This window comes from Balaenoptera musculus, chromosome 11, assembly GCF_009873245.2.
Source record: "Balaenoptera musculus isolate JJ_BM4_2016_0621 chromosome 11, mBalMus1.pri.v3, whole genome shotgun sequence".
NCBI lineage: Eukaryota > Metazoa > Chordata > Mammalia > Artiodactyla > Balaenopteridae > Balaenoptera > Balaenoptera musculus.
Genome location: NC_045795.1, coordinates 80,036,352 through 80,056,830, shown reverse-complemented (window position 1 = coordinate 80,056,830; position 20,479 = coordinate 80,036,352). Strand labels below are relative to the sequence as shown.

The window sequence follows — 20,479 nt, the reverse complement described above, 5'->3', positions numbered from 1 at the left end:
GGCCAGCCACTGGCCGAGGGCGGTAAGGAAGCTTAGGGCGGCGTGAGTGCGTGCGTGTGTGCGTGAGTGTGAGCGCCAGGGTGAGTGTATGAGGCTCCCCAACCCCCACCTGTTTGAAACGGTTTTAAAATGCCAAAGCCAGACTGCCTATGTTTTCAAAAGTTGCAAACGGTTGGAGGAAAACACTTGCGCATCCCGCAAACTCCCAAAGGGATTTGTCGAGGCGTGGGCACTGAAAGAAAAGGAAGAATAAGAGGGGTGTGTGAAGGGGGGGGAAATTGCCTGCTTCTGCTAGAGCGGCTTTAGGACCCAACGGGAAGCACATTGGAATCTCTCCCTTCGGGAAGGCGGGGTGGGGCGGGCCGGCCGGCAGGCGGCCGCGGGGCGCATGCGCGCGCGTCTCCTCTTGCCGGCCGCTGCGCTCGGCGGCGCGGAATAGAATGAACTGTAACAAAACAAGCCGAGCCTTTGTATCTGCTTAAAGGGGACGCAGGCACTTCCCTCCTGTCCCTCTCCCCCGCCCCCCCGACCCCCCCCGCCGTGCTCCGCAACCGCGTATCCAGGGCTCCCAGCAACTGGCTGGAAGGGCTTCCCTAACCCTCAGGAACAGCCCGCCAGCGAGGAAAGGCGAGCCAGGCGGGAGGCAAAGAGGAGACACCGCATTTCTAAGAGGCAAGAAAGAAAGGAAGGAAGGAAAAAAATAACCCAAGCGGCGCAGAGTGGACTCTGGTCCCGGAGAGCACGGTCAGGCGCCGGAACGTGGACCTAGAAGCACCGGAATGCAAACAAAGCTCGCGGGCGCCTGTGCAGGGCTCGCGGGGAAGCCCAGAAAGTTTGTTTTATGATGGCTTGAGTGCGCGAGTGTGTGCAGGGAGCGAGTCTGCCAAGTTTCTCTCTCCCGTTGCGTTATTTGAGGGGAGATGTCTCTCCCTTGAACCAGCGTGGGCTTGGGGGCTTGTGCTGTGGAAGGCACCTGTCTCTCATTTTATTGTTATTTTTTTGGGGGGGGGAGGAGGGGCGTAAGTCATCATGTCGAAAGTGATCCAGAAGAAGAACCACTGGACTAGCAGGGTTCACGAATGCACCGTGAAGCGGGGACCCCAGGGCGAGCTGGGGGTGACGGTGCTGGGGGGCGCGGAGAACGGAGAGTTTCCGTATGTCGGAGCGGTGGCGGCGGCCGAGGCGGCGGGGCTTCCCGGCGGCGGCCAGAGCCCTCGGCTGGGCGAGGGGGAGCTGCTTCTGGAGGTGCAGGGGATCCGGGTGTCCGGTTTACCCCGCTATGACGTACTGGGAGTTATCGACAGCTGCAAGGAGGCCGTCACCTTCAGAGCCGTCAGACAAGGTAAGACGGGACGCGCCTCCGGGAGGCGCCCCCAGAAAAGGGGATCGGCCTGCGGAGGCTCCCCCCGCCCCCCGACTCGATTTCCCGCTTTTCTCCTGCGAATGCGGCTTAGAGGGGAAGTTGAGGCCGTGCGCCCTGTGATAGTGAAATATACAAAGTTGTTGAGAGGTTGTGGGTTGTTTGCTCACCTGCATTGGGAAGAGGGGCTTGGGTTTGCGCGGGGAAGCGCAGAGATTTTTCCCAGTCCTGGTTTGCCAACCTGTTATCTCCGCCACCAAGTGCAGCACAGCTTGCCTGCACCTGGAGGAGAGTTGGCAGGGGCAACGTGGACGCTCTCCTGACTCCCTGGGCGAGTGTTGCAGCAGGCGCAATTGCTGCGTTCTTTGGCCACTTGTCTGTTTTCAGACCTGGAGAATGGGTACGAATGGAGGTGAGGGTCTTTGGTTGTTGGGCTTCCTCCATCAGAAAATCAGCGTCACCCGCGACCGCCCAGGTGAGTCCGGGCATCACCGCCTGGCAGTTCCAAAGCCCGCCGCCTGAAGATCCTGCATTCACCCCACAGCAGGATGACGCATGTGTCTCGACCGTGTGGCCCGGCCCAGGCTCGTGGGTGGCGGTGGGGGGAGAGAATGGAGAGGGTATTTCAGTGCTACTCAAGCCCAAGTTTATACTGCCACCAACATCACCACCATCACTATCACTAAGACCGTCATCATCCCTGAGATGATGGTGATAGCTGCTATTTCTTGTTAGCTTACTACGTGCCAGGCTCTATGTAAAATGCTTTCCTTGCACTATCTTGTTCTGATTGACAACAGTTCTGAGAACGAGTTGTTCTTATAAACCCCACGTTACAGATAAGGAAACTGGGACTGATGTTGGTTCAGTTACTTGTCCAAGGTCACACAGATGCCAAGAGTGAGGGTTTGAGCCCTTGTTGCAGAGCCTTAAGCACTGAGGAGGAAGCGGTGGGGGAATGACCGTGGGAGCCCCGAGGAGCGCACTTGAGAGGAGGGAGTGGAAGCAAATTCATCTCTCAGAAGCCCGGAGAGGAGTGATGACCTTTATGATGGCTGCTGGTGGGGGCGAGGAGTCCCTTACATCTTAGTTCGGTGCAGGCATGGGGCTGTCCCTGATACAGTCCAATAGAGAAGGACTGGACTTCCTTAAAGGGAGCCCTTGTACGACCATGCACCATGACGCAGGTTCTCCCCCGTGAAAGCGCCAGGTTGAGCCCTGGTGAAAAGTTCCCATATGTGCCTGCGCGGGCTTGGAAGGGCAAGCAGCAGCTGGAGGAATGTGTCAGAGGAAAGAAGGGTTGGGCTGAGCTAGTCCTCTTTTGGAAACAGGCCCGTTCCAGATGAAACGGAGGAGGGGGACAGGGAGAAGAGCTGGGCCTTTTGGTAGCTTTGGGAGCTGAGGGACTGACGGTTATGGAAAGCGCCTTCCATTTATGTCCTCATTGTCCGCTTGCACACCTCCTCCAAGAAGCCCTCAGGCATCCTGCCCAGATGAACAAATCCTTCTTCCTCTGGACTCCCCTAAAGGTGTATCTTGTAGTTTTTTACTTACTCTGAACTATGTTAGTTCCCTCCCCTCATTTCCATACAAGGTGGTAAGCTCATTGAAGGGAGAGACTGTGGCTCATTCATTGCACATCTCCCCAGCTTTGCTTGAGGTCCATCACCTTGCCTCACTTGAGAATGTGTCCTCCCTCATCTGTAAACTGGCTTTCTTGTGTCACATAAACTAATAAGCACAAAGGGTGCAGAACAGTGCCTGGCACATAGTAAGTGCTCAATAAAGATTAGCTATTATTGTTATGTTTAAAGTGAATTGAGGCAGTTATTTATTTCTAAGTCTAGCTTTTAGTGTCAGGAACCTGAATTATGAAGTTAATACCAGTACCTGGATTACTAGGACTTGATAGAACTGTAGAGAAAATACTGTAGCATTTGATGGGATCAGCTGCTGGTCGCCGTGCAGGGGCATTTTGGAGAAAGGGCTGGTGGAAGGACCGGCAGGAGTTCCTGCATATCCTGTGCGGGGGTCTACTGGTGTCTAATGGGTCCAGTGGGGGCTTGTTCTCAGCGTGCAAGCTACTGCATGTGGCTGAGCCTCCCTCCATCAGTTACCAAAGATTGGGAGGCATCGTCCCAGGGCTACCTCATCATGGCAGTCTGGAAGGGTTGGTCAGCTAACAAAGTGTGTTTGGAGTCAGGTATCTCTGGGTTCGAAGGAAACTGTAGTGTCTCCCCATCTTATTTCCTTTCACCCGGAACTATTCTGTGTGCTCCGTAGGAATGCTCATAGAACGTATGTGTGTGAATATGTGTAGGCAAATCTACTTGTTCTTCTTGTAATGGGATAGAATAAAGATATGGATGGGGACGGTTGAATGGCCTGGAATCCACCAGAGTGTAAAAGCTACTATTTCCTGTAATGATTACACAGGCACAGGTAGCTCTTCTAACATCTTCATTACAGAAAGACGGCACTAGAAAGCATTTCACCAGCCTTCTCTTTTATATTGAGAATAAGATTTAAATTATACTACGAAATTGCTCTTCCTGTGCTTTCATTACTGTGTTTTAATCATATTAGATAGGCTTCTACTTGGTACATGGTAAAGGAAAATGTTACTTTTGTGTTGTCTGCACCTTGAACTAGCCACTACCAGGGACACGCGTCACTCTGGGTGCTGTCTGTATGAAAATGTCACGGTCTTCTTGTGGGAGAAGATTCTGCTGTTTCTATTTCATGGCAACTCTCTGAAAAGATGCACAGACCAAAATAGTCTGTAGCAAATGGTATTATGTGATGCAGGACTGGATTGTGAAAGAATCAAGCTAAATGGATCTACCAGGTTAGAGTTGATTCATTTTAAATGGAGAGGACAGTCTTTTGTCACAAAAGTGCCTAAAAAGAATTTACAAATACATATATATGTTATACAAAATATGTTACTTTATATATATATATAATAAAGCATATATATGTACTATATATACTATAGGTATATATTTACCTGTAATAAAATGCGCAGATCTTAAGTATATAGTTTGATGGGTTTTGACAAATGTATATTCTCATGTTAGCTTCACCCAAATCAAGATACAGAACATTTCCATCACCCCAGAAATTTCCCTCCTGTCCCTTTCTAGTCAGTCCCCCCCCCACCTCTTCCAGAGGCATTGACTGTTTGATTTTTCTCACCATGGATGAATCTTGTCTGTCATTGAAATTCATATAAATGAAATAATGCAATGTGTACTCTTTTGTGTCTGGCTTTTTTCACATATTGTGTGTATCATGGTTGTTTTGTGTTGTTGAGTAGTATTCCATTGCATACGTATACCAGATTGTTTATATTTTTGCTTGTCAATGGACATTTGAACTGTTTATTTTTTCATCTATTATGAGTAAAGCTGCTGTAAATGTTCCAGTTCTGCCACGTCTTTGCCAATCTTTGACCTGGTCTGTCTTTTGAACTTTAGCCATTCTAGTGTAGAAAAAGAGGAAAAGTACAGTAATTCCCCCTTATCTGTGGGTGATACGTTCCAAATTAGGCACAGTAAGAGGTTAAAAACAACATGAGATAGAACAAATTATAACTATGTAGTATAATAAAAGTTATGGGAATGTGGTCTCCCTCTCTCTCAAAATATCTTACTGTACAAATTTATTGCCTTTTCTATCTTAACTAAGCACTTATCATGCACTATGGCTACAACTTGTGCAGTTTTAAGTACGACAGCAAAACTAGCACATATTTCTTTTTTTTTTTTTTAACATCTTTATTGGAGTATAATTGCTTTACAATGGTGTGTTAGTTTCTGCTTTATAACAAAGTGAATCAGTTATACATATACATATGTTCCCATATCTCTTCCCTCTTGCATCTCCCTCCCTCCCACCCTCCCTATCCCACCCCTCTAGGTGGTCACAAAGCACCGAGCTGATCTCCCTGTGCTATGCGGTTGCTTCTCACTAGGTATCTATTTTACGTTTGGTAGTGTATATATGTCCATGCCACTCTCTCACTTGTCACAGCTTACACTTCCCACTCCCCATATCCTCAAGTCCATTCTCTAGTAGGTCTCTGTCTTTATTCCCGTCTTGCCACTAGGTTCTTCATGACTTTTTTTTTTTTTCCCCTTAGATTCCATATATATGTGTTAGCATACTGTATTTGTTTTTCTCTTTCTGACTTACTTCACTCTGTATGACAGACTCTAGATCCATCCACCTCACTACAAATAACTCAATTTCGTTTCTTCTTATGTCTGAGTAATATTCCATTTTATATATGTGCCACATCTTCTTTATCCATTCATCCGATGATGGACACTTAGGTTGCTTCCATGTCCTGGCTATTGTAAATAGAGCTGCAATGAACGTTGTGATACATGTCTCTTTTTGAATTATGGTTTTCTCAGGGTATATGCCCAGTAGTGGGATTGCTGGGTCGTATGGTAGTTCTATTTTTAGTTTTTTAAGGAACCTCCATACTGTTCTCCATAGTGGCTGTATCAATTTACATTCCCACTAACAGTACAGGAGGGTTCCGTTTTCTCCACACCCTCTCCAGCATTTATTGTTTCTAGATATTTTGATGATGGCCATTCTGACCAGTGTGAAATGATATCTCATTGTAGTTTTGATTTGCATTTCTCTAATGATTAATGATGTTGAGCATTCTTTCATGTGTTTGTTGGCAATCTGTATATTTCTTTTTCCTTCTCACAATTTCACAGATAGAAAATTCATTCTTACTGTAGATCTTAGCATCCACAGCATACGATTTTATTAAGTCGAGAACATTCACCTTTTCACTTCAAGGAAGCACTTTACGGCTTCTGTTGGGCAGATCCGAACTGCCAGCATCACTCCTCTCGTGCTTTGGGGCCATTATTGAGTAAAATAAGCGTCATTTGAACACAAGCACTGCGGTACCTGGATAGTCAATTTGATAACTGAGCTACTAAATAACTAGTAGCAGGATATCCTGGACAAAGGGATGATTCATGTCCTGGGCAGGACAGAGGGGGAAGGCAGGAAATTTCATCCTGCTATTGGTGTACAATTACAAAACACAATTTTGTGTTTTTCTGTAATTTTCTAGTTAATATTTTCAGACCGTGGTTGACTGTGGGTAACGGAAATCACAGAAAGCAAAACAGCAGATAAGGGGGAACTACTACAATTAAGGAAGCTTAGCTCTAGGATATAGCTAGTATTTTTTGAGCACTTGGTTTAGGAAGTGCCAGGCCCTTGGCTAAGCTAGTGCTTTATGGGCATTTTGTTCTTTATTCCTCTCAACTGGACTCACGTGTCAGAAACAGGTCCAGAGAGTGTGGGTGGCTTTTCCAAGGGTCATACAAGTGGGTGAAGTAGAGCTGGAACTCAGCCGTGTTGGATTTCAAAACCCATGCTTCTAGTTCCTGGGTCATTGAGTCTCAAAGTAGGCTCCCCAGACCAGTGGTATTAACATCACCTGGGAACTGGTTAAACATGCAGATTCCCGGGCCTCAGCCCTACTGATACCTGAACTTAGGAGGGTGGAGCCTGTGCCGTGTTTTTAACAAGGTGACTCTGATGCATGCTCAATTTTGAGCACCACTGGCCTAGGGTATGGACTGCATTGAAAATATGGCATCGAGGGGGGCAGGTGATCTGTGTTCTAGAACAGGCTAGGCCACTAGTGCTGTCATCTCTGGTGAGTCACCTCTTTGGGCCTTTCTTCATACCTAAAATAAGTAGATGTATCCTTTTCGATTCTTTGAGCTCCTAAAATGCTAAGATTCCCTGAATAACCCAGACTCCAAAAGTTTAGAAGGGTGTGATTGTAGTTTCCCAAACTGGTAATATTATAGGTCACACTTACATATTTTTGTAAGTGAATTTTGCGGCTTTGTAAATTACCCAGGAACCAAACTGTCCCTCCACTTTTTTTATAGACAGAATGGAGGCAATAAATAAGACACAATTTAAAAACCACAACACCACCACCAGACCCTTCCCCTCACCGTAATGAGGGACTTAGGACCACATACAATTGAATATAGTTCTTTGTGCCCTTCTGGGTTTTGTTTTGACATTGTGTGTTTATTTTGACCAGTTGGAATATATTACAACAGCTCTGTAACAAAATAATTCTGTTCTCATTTTGAAACACAGCTCCATGTCTTGCTTAGTTTCCTGTGAATTCTGCTTCGGGGTCTCCGGTCTTGCTTTTTCTCTGCCTCCTCCCCACCCCTACACTCCGCCAGGATGGTCACAAGATTGACTCCTCTCCTTAGTGTCTCTTCAGAAAGACCTTCTCATCTGGTGGTGTGCTGCTAAAGGCTTAACAGCCAGCTCCGATGGAGGGGAGACTGATTTGTAGCATCACTGGAGTTGGGAAGAGATGCATGTAATTGGTTCTCCAGAGCCAGTAGGAGCTGGCCCCACCATTCCACTGACCCCATATAAGATAGCGCCTTGGATCACATGCCATCCCCTCATCGTGGTTTGTGTTTCAAAGCTTTGACATAATTTCACATTATTGGGCTTCCCTGGTGGCGCAGTGGTTAAGAATCTGCCTGCCAATGCAGGGGACACGGGTTTGATCCCTGGTCTGAGAAGATCCCACATGCCACGGAGCAACGAAGCCCATGAGCCACAACTACTGAGCCCGCACACCACAACTACTGAAGCCCGCACGCCTAGAGCCCGTGCTCTGCAACAAGAGAAGCCACCGCAATGAGAAGCCCGCACAGCGCAATGAAGAGTAGCCCCCTCTCGCCACAACTAGAGAAAGCCTGCGTGCAGCAACGAAGACCCAAAGCAGCCATAAATAAATAAATAAATTTATATATTAAAAAAAAAAAAAACCGTGTAATTTCACATTATCTTCTTCTTTTGCTTCTTTATTGTCTGTCTCTCTTCCCACTGGAATGTAAGGTCCATGAAAGCAAGAAGTTTATCTCACTTGTTCACCCCTCTATTTCCCAGCACCTAAAATAGTACCTGGCAAGTCATAGGTGTTCACTAAAATTTGTTGGCTGCGTGAATGAATTTTCTCTTGTTGCTTCTTATTCGGATGGTAAGTGCAGACCAGGACATGCACATCTTTCCTTCTTTCCTCCCTATTTGTCTTTGATTTCTTGTCATTTAGGATCCTAATATGTTCATTTTCTCATCACCAGATTTTACAATCAGCTGATTCTCAGTGTCTAATAATTTATACCGAGCTATAAATAAATAAATGACTGACAAGGCTTAATGAATTGTATTTAAGTATTTCTGCCTGTTGACTCTAGGTGGAGTTTAAGAAGTGAAATTTCAGATGTTCATTCAGCAAGCAGGATGATGAGGAGCTTTTCTGTTTTCTGTTCATGCGGGACCTGGTCTATGTCAGCATCCAGAAGAATGACACGTTACCTCCATTTTCTTGTAGCATTGTCCCTGTGTACAGTGTTTCCAGCTGACAGCAAACTGGATCTTTGCTACAGAAAATAGTCTGATTTTTGTCCCCTCTTGCTCTTAAACTGTGCTTGGTGTTTACGTCTTTTTTTTTTTTTAACTTAAACTTTCAAAAATCAATCTATTTTTGTTCTTGCTGCCAAAAGATCACTCTCTGAAGGATATTTTTAGGTTACATTGTGGAACATTCTACGGCTTTTACAAAAAATAATGCAAGGACAGGCAACCCAACATGTCCATTGTTTCTGGAGGCCTCCCTTTGCCAATGGCTGTGTTATTTAAAAATAGATTAGCTTGACCTTATGATGCAGTGGCATACAGTTGGCTCACTGCATTTGTTGGCATTCATTACCCAGCTAGTTTCGGATGGCAGAATTGATGATATCCACCAAGGGGAATTAAGTGGTTTATAAGAGAAAACATTCTGACATCTCCTTACCACAAGGGTTTACATGAAGGATGTTGCTTTATAAACGATGGTTATTTAATGCAAAACACCAGTCTCTGATGTTAGTGGTCCCTTCCTTGAGTTTGTATATATGTGTAACAGGATATACTGATTTTGTATACACGGAGAATAAAGGCTGTCAAATTCGTTAAGGGCTGACATTCATATCCTAAAAAAGTAGGTTACTGCCTTCATGCCTGTCTTTATGCAGCTCATATGTGAGATCTATAACCTTGAAAAATCCTTGGTAAATATTGGCGCTTTGCTCTACTGCACCCCTATGGATGTCGACATCCATATAGTATGTCTGGTGAATTTGTTTTGGTGTGTTCACAGCTGAACCCCCATGATGTCAAGGACAAGCAAGTGATGCTGACTTTTGCTTTATAGTATAGTGGCCCATGGAGGGTCCAGCGTGTTCTGGATGTCATCCTTTCTGAAGGCACGTAGCAAACATAATTTGAACAATGTCTTTTGTTTTATTTTATTTTTAGCCGTGCCTCGAGGCTTACGGGATCTTAGTTCCCCGACCAGGGATGGAACCCAGGCCCCCGGCAGTGAGAGCGCCGAGTCCTAACCACTGGACCGCCAGGAAGTTCTGAACAATGTCTTTTATGATTAAATAGTAATCTTCTCTTTTTATAGCCAAGTGATTAAAGTATGGAGTAATCCATTACATACAATCATTTCTCTAGTCCCTTTCTCTGAGGGGAAACGGAAGTCCTCCCAGTGACTCACAATCTGTCCTGTGGCTTGTCTTCTCTCTCCCTGGCCGTGGCCTCCTGGCCCGACCTGGACACCTGGGAGGCTTACTCTCTCACGAACTTCAAGTCTTTCCCACTTGCCTTGTCATTCCCTATTCCCTCCTCTGCTTTATTTTACTTTATCATATGTCGATCATTTCAAAATAACTAAGTTCCTTGTTTTGTCTCTCTTTCTTTAATATAAGCTCTGAGAGGGCAGGGCTGTTGTTGATCCCAGTACTGAGAATGGTGCCTGATGCATAGTAATTGCTCCAGTATTTCTTGAACGTCCACTGTCAGATTTAGAACTAGAATAACTCTCTCCTGAGCTCGGTTGCCTCTGAAAATTCTGATATTTGAAAGTCTCTGAAAATGTAGGTACTTTGTGATGGATCGCATTAAACTTGATAAGGGTTTAACATTTGCAGTCCATGACTTGGGCTAAATAGAGCTTCACTGATTGATCTAGGAATATTCTTGAAGACAGTGAGTGTTGCTGGCCGGGCTCAAATGGTCTTTATTTTAGGGATTTAAGGCAGCACCATGCTGAGTCTGTCAGCGAACTTTGCACACTCTCTCACCCTCCAGCGGACTGTGAGATGTTCTTCTGGGCACCATAAGCTGTGTGTATAGACTTTTCCTGTTACCATCTGCAGTGTGGTGAGAATGAGTTACGTAAGAGAATTACATCCTCCCGGCTAAGGTGTCAGCCCCATTCCTATTGCCAACAGAGCCATTAGTGTGCGCCTTTAACGGAATGCAGTTATGTTTTCCACAATAAGGCTAATCTTTCAGCTCATTGTGAGACTCGAAGCTCTCTTTATGGACAGTGGCATGATGGTGCAATTAAAAGGCCATTATGCCCTGATTACAAGCCATGTTTCACAAGTATTGCCATATACAGTGTTAACAGGACTGCAGTGCCGCTCGTAAGATAATCCACAAGTATCCATTTATTGATGTGTTGTAGATCGGCAGGTTTTGGACTCAGGCTGATCGGGGTTAGAAACCAGGCTTTTCAATTTACTAGCTGGGTTACTCAGGGCGAGATACTTCCCCTCTTTCTTGCAAATGGAGATAATGATACCTAGTACCTGAGGCTGATGGAGGAATAAAATGAGGAGATTGAGGTAAACCACACGGCACAGGGCCTGGCACGTGTTGAGCGCCCACAAAATATTGGCTTCTGTTATTGTTTGAATGTTCCCTGTTGGAAAGCACTTGGGAGGGAAGAAAGAATCTCTTGAGAGACAGAGATTGTGGTACACAGTTCCCTGGAGAGCTTTTCAAGTCTCGAAAAAGCCCTCATTTTCCTGCCTGATTCAGATGCCACTATTTAAAAAGGCTGAGACTGGATTAGTTCAGACAAGTCAGAAGGAAACCTCTAGATTTCACCGTGTGGTAGAGGTCTGAGCTGCCTGAACTTCTACGTTGTCACTGGTGACGAATTGATTCTAATGATCGTCATCGGGACCCAGGTTCAGTAATGTGTAGAGGAAGGACAGGTCCTCTCCTTACTCCCTGGAGGTCCTGGGCAGGGCAGTACCAGCAAGGGTGATCCTTGAGAACTTGACACTGAGGTCCTCTGATCTTCCTGGCACCATACCTGGGCTCCCAAATCAGGAAAGGCTGGGGAGGCAGTAGGGCTTGGTGTTATAAGGGTTTGGAGTCAGGCTGGTTAGGTCCAACTCCAGCTGAAGAACCATGGGCATGTTAACCCCCCAGAACCGCAGTTGTTCCGGTTGAAAATGAGAATAATACCTACCTCATAGGGTGGTTGTGAGGATTAAATGAGAAAACGTATGCAAAATACTTTGTCCTCTGCTTGGCGTGTAAATAGTGCTTACTGCAATACCTACCTAATAGCCATGTTCACTTTCAGTTGAGAAGTGAAGACCCATCAATGATTTCCTCTAAAGCAGTGATTTTCAACTGGGGGTGATTTTGACCCCCAAGGGACATTTGGCAATGTCTGGAGACATTTTTGGTTGTTACAGCTCAGGAAGGGGGAGTGCTAGTGGCGTTGAGGGAGCTGAGGCCAGGGATGCCGCTAAACTTCCTACACAGTACAGCCCCCATGGCAGAGAGGTGTGCAACCGCAAATGGCACTAAGGCTGAGACTGAAAAACTCTTCTCTAAGGTATAACTTCATGGTTGAGACGGAGAATCAGAAATAGGAGCAGTAAACTAATCATTGTTATCACTATTATATATTGATCTTCTGACATGTCCCTGAGACCCCGGTTAGGTTTTTACCTGGGTAGATGATGTCATTCTTATTTTAGCCCTGAGAAAATCAGCTGGAGAGGTCAAGTAATTTATCCTGGCCTCCAGGCAGCTGACAGAGGTGAGATTCAAGCTCAGATCCGCCTGGTTCCAAAATCCTTATCCCAGGTTTCTACACTAGAAGTGTGTTGACCTCTGTTAGGCTGTAATATTGCTGCCTGAGACAGCATACCATGCCTGGTGACGCCACCAAAGAGAGTCCCAGAAATTAAAAAAAAAAAAAGGATTCCCAAAGTGTTTGTTGGCCAGAACACAGAGGGTGCTGCTATATAGTTGCAAGCAATTCTGCTTATTTGCCTTCTCCTTCTGTTTTCCCTGATCTCCCTCACCAACACTGTTGATTCTTTCCTCCTCTGTGCTCTCTCTGTCTTTTTTTTTCCCCACACACAACATGATTTCAAGAGTCACAATAGTGTCTTGTAATGTAGATTTGCTCTTCTGTCTCCTGTACTGGATTATGTGTTTCTTGAATTCTTGAAAGCAGCATCCCTGTTTTATGTCTCTTTGCAATCTCTGCCCTCTCTAGGTACTCAAGCAATCACTTTTGAATTGAATTCTTTTGAGGTAATGGGTAGGCATAACTTTTAAATAAATAAGAAAAATTCTTGCCTAAGATCTTGTTGGCTCGAAGATCCGCGGCTTATTTTTAAAGCATATTAAATATACTTAGCCATATGTCTGACTTTTCTGTGATGATTTAAAATGGTTGTCTGCCAGTTGTTGTAGCATTTTGAACTGTCGGGAAAATATTGAATTAATTGTGTTGAAGGTCTTAGAGGGCCTTTATTCTGACCAGATGTGTGCAGTGATGGAGCCTATTGCTTATGTAACGCGGCCACAGAAGGCATCACTTTGGCTTGATTTAAATAGAGTCAGTATTTTACCACCTGGATTCTTGGCCAAGCGTTGGAATTTACATCTGATAGGGAGAGCCTGTTCATTTCCTCCTCCAACTATCAGCCTGTTTAAGTCTGTGTGACTTGGTTAAGAATTCAAAACTCAAGATCAAGTTGTTAAAAAAGGACTTTCTTTGGTGTTGGAGCATGTAGGTTTTTTTTTTTTTTTTTTTTTTAGAGAGCAGAGGCATCATCTAGATTTTTTGGTTTCTAATCTTTTAAAAACTCAAATAGTTTTATGATCATGGATGACTGTCAATCACTCTCCATTGTTGGTCTGTGCTTCCACAGCTTATGGTTTTTTCATGGTGAAATTTAATTTTTTCCCTCATTTAAACAATGTGTATGATAGAGAAAAATGTGAATATATGAAAGGAAAATGTATCCACGTGGCCCATAATCCCACCTCCAGACATTTATATATGTAAACATATATAAATACACACACATTTTTTTTGGTAGATTTTTTTGGGAGGGTCTTTTTCTTCTGAAAATTGGATAATCCCACACACGCTGTTTTGGTGAGATTTTTCTTTGTGCCTCACAATATATCACAGACTTTTTTTCTATGCTACATGTAGATCGACTGTACCATTTTGATGGCTGTGGAATCAGTTTTTGGTTGTGCTATAATATGTTAAATCATGCTTTCAGAGTGAACATTTAGGTTGTTTTCAGTTCCTATTTTACACAACACATTGATGAATATCCTTATATATACATTTTAGTGAACTTCTTCAGCTATTTTCTTTGGATAGATATCTAGAACTTCTTGGCTCACATGAATTTTATCTTTTGAAGACCTAATTCCCACCATCATCTTGTTCTTCAGACCACTTATCAACTTAAATCCTTGCTGCCTGCATGTGAGAGTCCTGTATTTCTTTACTTATCTCAGTTAGAATAGATCCTACATAGGCCTGGAATTGTTCCTTTGTAATAGTCACCACAAACGCAAATACTGACTGGGTATTTTAAAGGGCATTAGGGAGTGGTGGGGACTAGGGTAAAAGGGAGCAGTTGCCACTCAGCTTCAGCCTGTTGTTGACATGTGGGGGCATTGCCCAGCGTTGCCAGATTTTTCAAGCTTTCAAGAGAATGCAGAAGCTTGAATTGTTAAAAAAATGAACTTTGCCAATGTTAAAGTGTTGATTCAAAGTTATCCAAAAGCATGGATAAACCAAGCCGAACACATCTGGGAGCCATATTTGGTCCTCAGGCAACAAGCTTGCAGCCTCTGGTTGACATATTTGTCTTTCTCACTTGATGTCTCTCACACTTCATCTCTTCAAGAGCAGTCATCACATTTCTTACTCTTGTCTGTGTTCTCAGGGCCCAGGATAGCGACCAACACACAGTAAAGGTCCACAAATGTGGGTTGAAGTGAATAATAAGTTCCAGAAGTAGTCCAGTTTGTCCCTGTAGCCCACGTAAGATTATTGGAGGCTCAGCCAGTGACAGCTCTCCCAGTCGAGTTGCGAGGAGTGGGGGAGAGGATGTATTTTGACAGCTGATCGTGATTCTTGGACTATTTTATTGCAGGGTCGTGGTCTGCTGAATCTTAGAACTGGGTGCAAAATAGTGTCTCGATGATGACATTTATATGAATATGTACTGGGAATAGTATACATTCTCTGCTCTAAGGTGATTTTACTGGGAAATGTGTGGTCTTACAAATAAAAGAATGAATGAGTTTTATGTATACTTCTTAGGGCGGTTTTAAATATAGCAAGAAAATCCCTAATAACATGACTCGTTTGGGCATTCTACAGGTAAATCAGCACCCTGACTTTTACTTCCAAGAGTGGATGCTTTCAGAACACAGTTAACCTCTAAGACTGGCGAGCATCTGTTTCCAGGCCAGCGTTATCTGGTAGAATTTTGTATTTTGAAAACCAGTGCAGCCCTTCTTTCTTGCCTGCGAAATAGATTGTTCTGCATTGCAGAGCTCATGGCAGGCACCAGGTTTGCTGGACTAGGATGGGGAAGGGAGCTTAGGTAATTCAGATTAGAAGTTTAGGCAGTGCAGTTTTTCTGTTAAAGAGCTAAGCAAGGAAGGGCGTGTAAAATGAAAACTGTGTAGTGTTCAGCAAAAGCCCGACATGGAGTTCAAACTCTGCCAGGTGTGGATTGGGACTGTTTCTCTTCTCTCTTCTCTCGTCCCCTTCCCTCTCTCCATATCCGTATCGGAGTAAGAACATTCCAAGAGACTGTCTAGGAATTCAGATTCTAGATAGGACATTCTATATGTGATCCAGTACTCTGGATGTGAGACAAAACTAAGGAGCGTTTTCCAGTTGAGATGACTGTATGCCCTGATCTACCTCCTTCATTATGATCACCACTTTTGGGGCACCCAGGATTCCCCCAAGTTGACATGAAATTTGGCTTCTGTTCTACTTTAAAATGCCCAAGGGGGACTTCTCTGGTGGTCCAGTGGGTAAGACTTCGCGCTCCGAATGCAGGGGGCCGGGGTTCGATCCCTGGTTGGGAACTAGATCCCGCATGCCGCAACTAAAGATCCCACGTGCCGCAACTAAAGATCCCGCGGGCTGCAGTGAAGACCCAGTGCAGCCAAAAATAAATAAATAAACAAATAAATACATATTTTTAAAAAATCATAAAATGCCCAAGGATAAGATGTAGCAGGAAAACTTATATTATGTGGTGTTTGAGACTGGACAATCATTGGTAAATTTCCCGAGCTTTGGTCTTTGGTAAAGAGTCTAGCCATAGTGAATCATGCCATATGCAAAATCACAGTTTAGTACCTGCACAGGGTCTAGGAAGACTTTAGAAAACACAAAGTGTTGTTTCAATATTGATACAATGTACACATATCATGATTTATAAGAGAAATATCAGAGAGATAGGATGCCCAGCAAAGGAAAAATTGATGCAGCTCTTGCCTATTTCTGTCTAAGTCTGCGGGAAAAAACTGCCATAAGGAAGAAAGGACCAGGCTTTCTTAAGCAATGTGAATCTGTTTCTGAGACATTTTAGCTAAAAATGTAAGCTTAAGTTATTCTGCATGAAATAATTATCTCCAAGGAAGACAATTGTGAGAAGATGGCATTAATGGGAAGATGATAGCCGGTTGTCACTGTTGGAGTCTTTTTTGGTGGAAGGAACCCATCCATGGGTTTTAATAAAACATGATGAGTCACCCTATTGCCTGAATTCCTGAGGGAAGAGAGACATCCTGAAAAGGCTGTGAGGGAAATTTGCAGCCCTGGGCACCTGTTACCAGGCACTTATATTCACCTGATGGCTGCCAGCAGCTTGCAGGCAGAGCTGATTGGAGAAAATGATCAGCTTCAGAACCAGTGGCCCACAGATTGGGTTTTAGGTAAATGGAAAGTGCATCAGAATTACCTGGGCGAGTTTGCAATCTCTGGGCATCTGCGGGCGAGTTTGTTAGTGACGCTGACTCATGTCTCCCTGCCCAGCGGAGTCCTGATAACCCCAACTGCAAAGAATGGTCCACAGAACGGTCACCGGTTCAGAATCATCCAGAAGGTTTATGAAATATGGGGATTACTAGGCCCCATCTCAGACCTGTGGAATAAAAAATCCTAGGGGGTGGTCCCTGTGAATCCACACATTTTAGAAAAAGTTGTGGAAATTTAAAGCTTGAGACTCCAGGCTCTAACATGCTGGCCACTTCAAATCCAGTTCCCTAATAAATGATGGTAACAGACCCCACTGTATACTCGAATGAACACTGATTGGGGAAGGGAGTCAAGAATAGAAAGACTAACTGAGTTACTCGAGCCTCTGGTTCTTCTAGGGTGGCACGTACTGGCTATGTGCAGGTGTGTATGTGGAAGGTCATTTTCTTGCTTCGGGATCCTAGCATTAACCTGGCAACTGAAGAGACCTCTTCCTCACCACCACATGCCTTTTTAAAGTAGGAAAGGAACTCTGGAGGAAGGAAAGTGCAATCCAATAGAACTTTCTGCAGTGATGGAAATGTTCTTTACCTATGCTGTCTGGTATTTTATCCACTAGCCATATATGGCGATTGTGTGCTTGTCATGTGGCTGGTGTGGCTACCTTTCACCAGCCACACTATGAAAATGAATTTTTTCGTTTTATTTACATGGAATTTATTTAAATTTAACTCTCAGTAGCCACACGTGGCTGGTGTCTACCAGACTGAACAGTACGGGAGACATTGCCATTACAAATGGTGAGGACAGTCATATTTCTTTGACACATTCAGCTGCTCTAAGAAAAAGAGGCTGGAGTGACCCGTTGTGTTGACGTTTGTTAAATGTGAAAGCCTGGGATAGGTAGTTTTTAAGTGTCTTTTTGACCATTTTATCAATGTATTTAGTGGTGACAGTTTTCTTAAAGAAGCTCAGTGTATGGCGATGTGCTGATTCTCCCAAATAGAGTGGTTTATATGGAACAGATATGTTCCGTGAAGCTAGGGATGGTGTTTTTCCTGTGGACTGCTCTGTCTCCAGCACCTAATATAACAAATGGTTGAATAAATTATCTCAATTTGAGTATTTTATGCAGAGAGGGAGACTCTGAGTTATCTTGGAGTTGCATAAACCATTTTATCACCTTGATGCTTTTGGTTACAAGTCATAAAAATCAACTCAAATGACTTAAACAACAAAGAAGATTAACTGATGCAAGTAACCAAGAATTTCAGAACAAGGAGGGAGCTTCAGGTAGGGTTTGATCAGGGCATGGGTCCTGTTTCTCTGATTTGCTTCAGAGCTGCCACTAGCCCATATGATGTCTTTGTTCAAAGTAGAAACTATATATCTCTTCTGGGCAGACACATCCGTGCATGGCCTGGAGAGCAGAGTATGGGCTGGATTTCAGCCTATACTTATCAGCTGTAGGGACACAGCCTAGGTATTGTAAGGGATAGCCTTGATTCTCTCAGTGCTGCTCTCTTCACAGTGCTGGCTTGGCCTTAGAATGACTTCTCTTGTTTGCAGATGGGTGATCATGGCAAAAGGGGTGACATGCCTGCTTATTTACAGCTAGGGGGAGAGAGACTGAGAGGAATGCCATATGCTGTGTGCTGAGTGACTTAGGTCTGCAATCCCTAAACCAATTCTGGAAGCTTAAGCAAATCACTGGCCACTTGTAACCTACTGCAATAGAACCAAGGTTTAGAAACCCTGGTCCAGACTCAAGTGTTACCTTCTCATAGAATCTTCCTCTCCTCCAGTCACTCATCACTTCATCATTCTACTTTTGTCTTCACCCTCATCACTATCTGAAATTAGTCCCTTTGTTTATTATCTGTCCCACCGGAGTGTAATTATCTTGAGGGCAGGAACCTGAATCATATACTTTCTTATTCTTATGGTGAAGCAGTACCTGGCACCTGACAGCTGAGCAGCACAAACATTTGTTAAATGGACCAGTGAATGAATGAATCAACCCAAATGGCTGCCTTCTCATGGTGGGGAGGTGCCTTCAGATGTGGAAGTGGCTCGGGGAAGAGATGAAAATTAACCAGGAGCCTTGAGCAGTGCTGGAGAGCTATGGAGACATGCTGTGGATTCCCCAAGGGCAGAGTGAGAGATGAGCAGACAAGTTCTCAGTCTGCTGGCAAAGCTTGACAAGCACTGACTTGAAGAGGAAAATGGGAGATAAGTAAGCAGGACAAGCCTGTGTTGTGCTGAGTGAGGTAAGAGCCTGAGCTTGGGTGGCTGATTAAGACCCTGAGTACCCAGAATGCAGGGGATGCAAAGAAGGCCACCAGCCCCATTATCTGTAGCACGTGCCTCTGGAACCCAGGCCATAGGGAACCATGATCCCTGTGAATCAAGAGAGCTAAGTGTGTACAGTGGGCTGCCCTGATTTCAACTCCAGCCTACTCCTTACCAGCTGTGTGGCCTTGGGCATGTGACTCAGCCTCTCTGTGCCTCAATTTCCTCATTTGTAAAAAGCAGTGATAATAATAGTGCCTGGCTGGAGGCCACACAGCTCCATGCTTAAGAGTTTTGGAATTGCACATTGGGTTCAAATCCTGGCTCCGAAAACCCTGGTAGGTGGGTGGAGGGGGGGATGCCATCTTTAGGGAAAGAGAATGTGGCCAAATGCTGTTACCCAGGCAAACAGTCTTTGGAGGAAAATAGTCTGCTTTTACATCTCCTGAGTGGTGGTAGCAGAAAGTTACAAATATGAGGATATGCATGGGCTGCTCGTGTGTGTGTGTGTGTGTGTGTGTGTGTGTGTGGTGGCAGGGGAGTGGTTAAAGGTATTTTGTTCCAGGTTTGTAAAATATAATAACATCAAATGTGCACATGCACACAACAAAATGTCCTCACTTTATCTTTGTCTCGTGTGTGTGTGTGTGTGTGTGTGTGTGTGTGTGAAGTATAGCCAGCAATAATTAGGGACCCCATCTCTGACCAAGATAAAAGGGAGAAAAATAAAGGAATCCCAAATAATAAAGCAGTTGACAGATATTAACTCCCAAAGAAGAGTAAGGATGTTTGCTTTTCCTTTTATCATGTTGGGTCATGGCATTCTCACAGTTCAACTCTAATGCCTTTCTCCTACTTTATCGTGTGAGCCTAAAAGTCTGTCTTTCTTGTCAAAGTCGGGAAGCCTTCCAGCTCTCACCTCCTCACATCGTCTGCCAGTTGGACTTCAAGTACGGGAGTGAAAGCCTAGCAGAGAAAGCTAGTAGCAATGATGCCAGCGAGAGCAAAACGAGATTCAGTGCTGGGCAGGTCTGCCTTTGCTCTGAGGGCTGCCCAGGCCTGATCTTTAATCCTCAGCACGAGCCATGAAGCGTGTGTACAATTCTCCCATTTTAGAGGTCGGAACACTGAGGCTTGAAAGTCATTACTTGTCCCAGGTTACTCCTCGGATTTAAGTGACAGCGATGGGTTTCCTCCAGGCTTCCACCAGCATGCTGCATTATTGCCTCGTGCCATGTGGTGGGATCTACTTCAGACGGCACTGCACCACTGTGCGAATTCAGGGTATAGAAGCTTCTGGAGTGTGGTCTGGGGAAGGCCGGAAGCCAGGTACCCTTTCTTGTGCTCAGGGAGGCCACAGTCCTTGTGTCCTCCATGAGGAAGGAAACATCGGTGCCCCGGGGATGCTTTGGGGTGAGTCTGCTTGGCTCATCACAGCTCAGGGCTTCTGTTTGTCCATCTGCAGCCATGCCCTGTGCGGGTCCGGACACAAGTGCCTGCCTCTTCCAGTGCTGACACACAGCTTTCTCCTGACATGGTTCCAGGCGATGGAACTTGCACTTTATGGCCATAGCAAGGTTCTATTTGACTTTTTGAAAAATGGTGGTGAAATA

At 44.8% G+C, this 20,479-nt stretch overlaps 1 protein-coding gene across 15 annotated transcripts in view; it reads left to right on the top strand.

The window, feature by feature from the left end:
* Nucleotides 1-456: 456 nt before the first annotated feature.
* Nucleotides 457-20,479, top strand: part of MAGI1 (membrane associated guanylate kinase, WW and PDZ domain containing 1) — a 610,393-nt gene continuing 590,370 nt past the window's right edge. For all 15 annotated transcript variants that reach the window (XM_036868494.1, XM_036868484.1, XM_036868492.1 and 12 more), the window contains exon 1: nt 457-1,342. In XM_036868494.1, the coding sequence (XP_036724389.1) occupies nt 1,030-1,342 (313 nt within the window). In that variant the 5' untranslated portion in view covers nt 457-1,029. The remainder of the gene's footprint in view (nt 1,343-20,479) is intronic.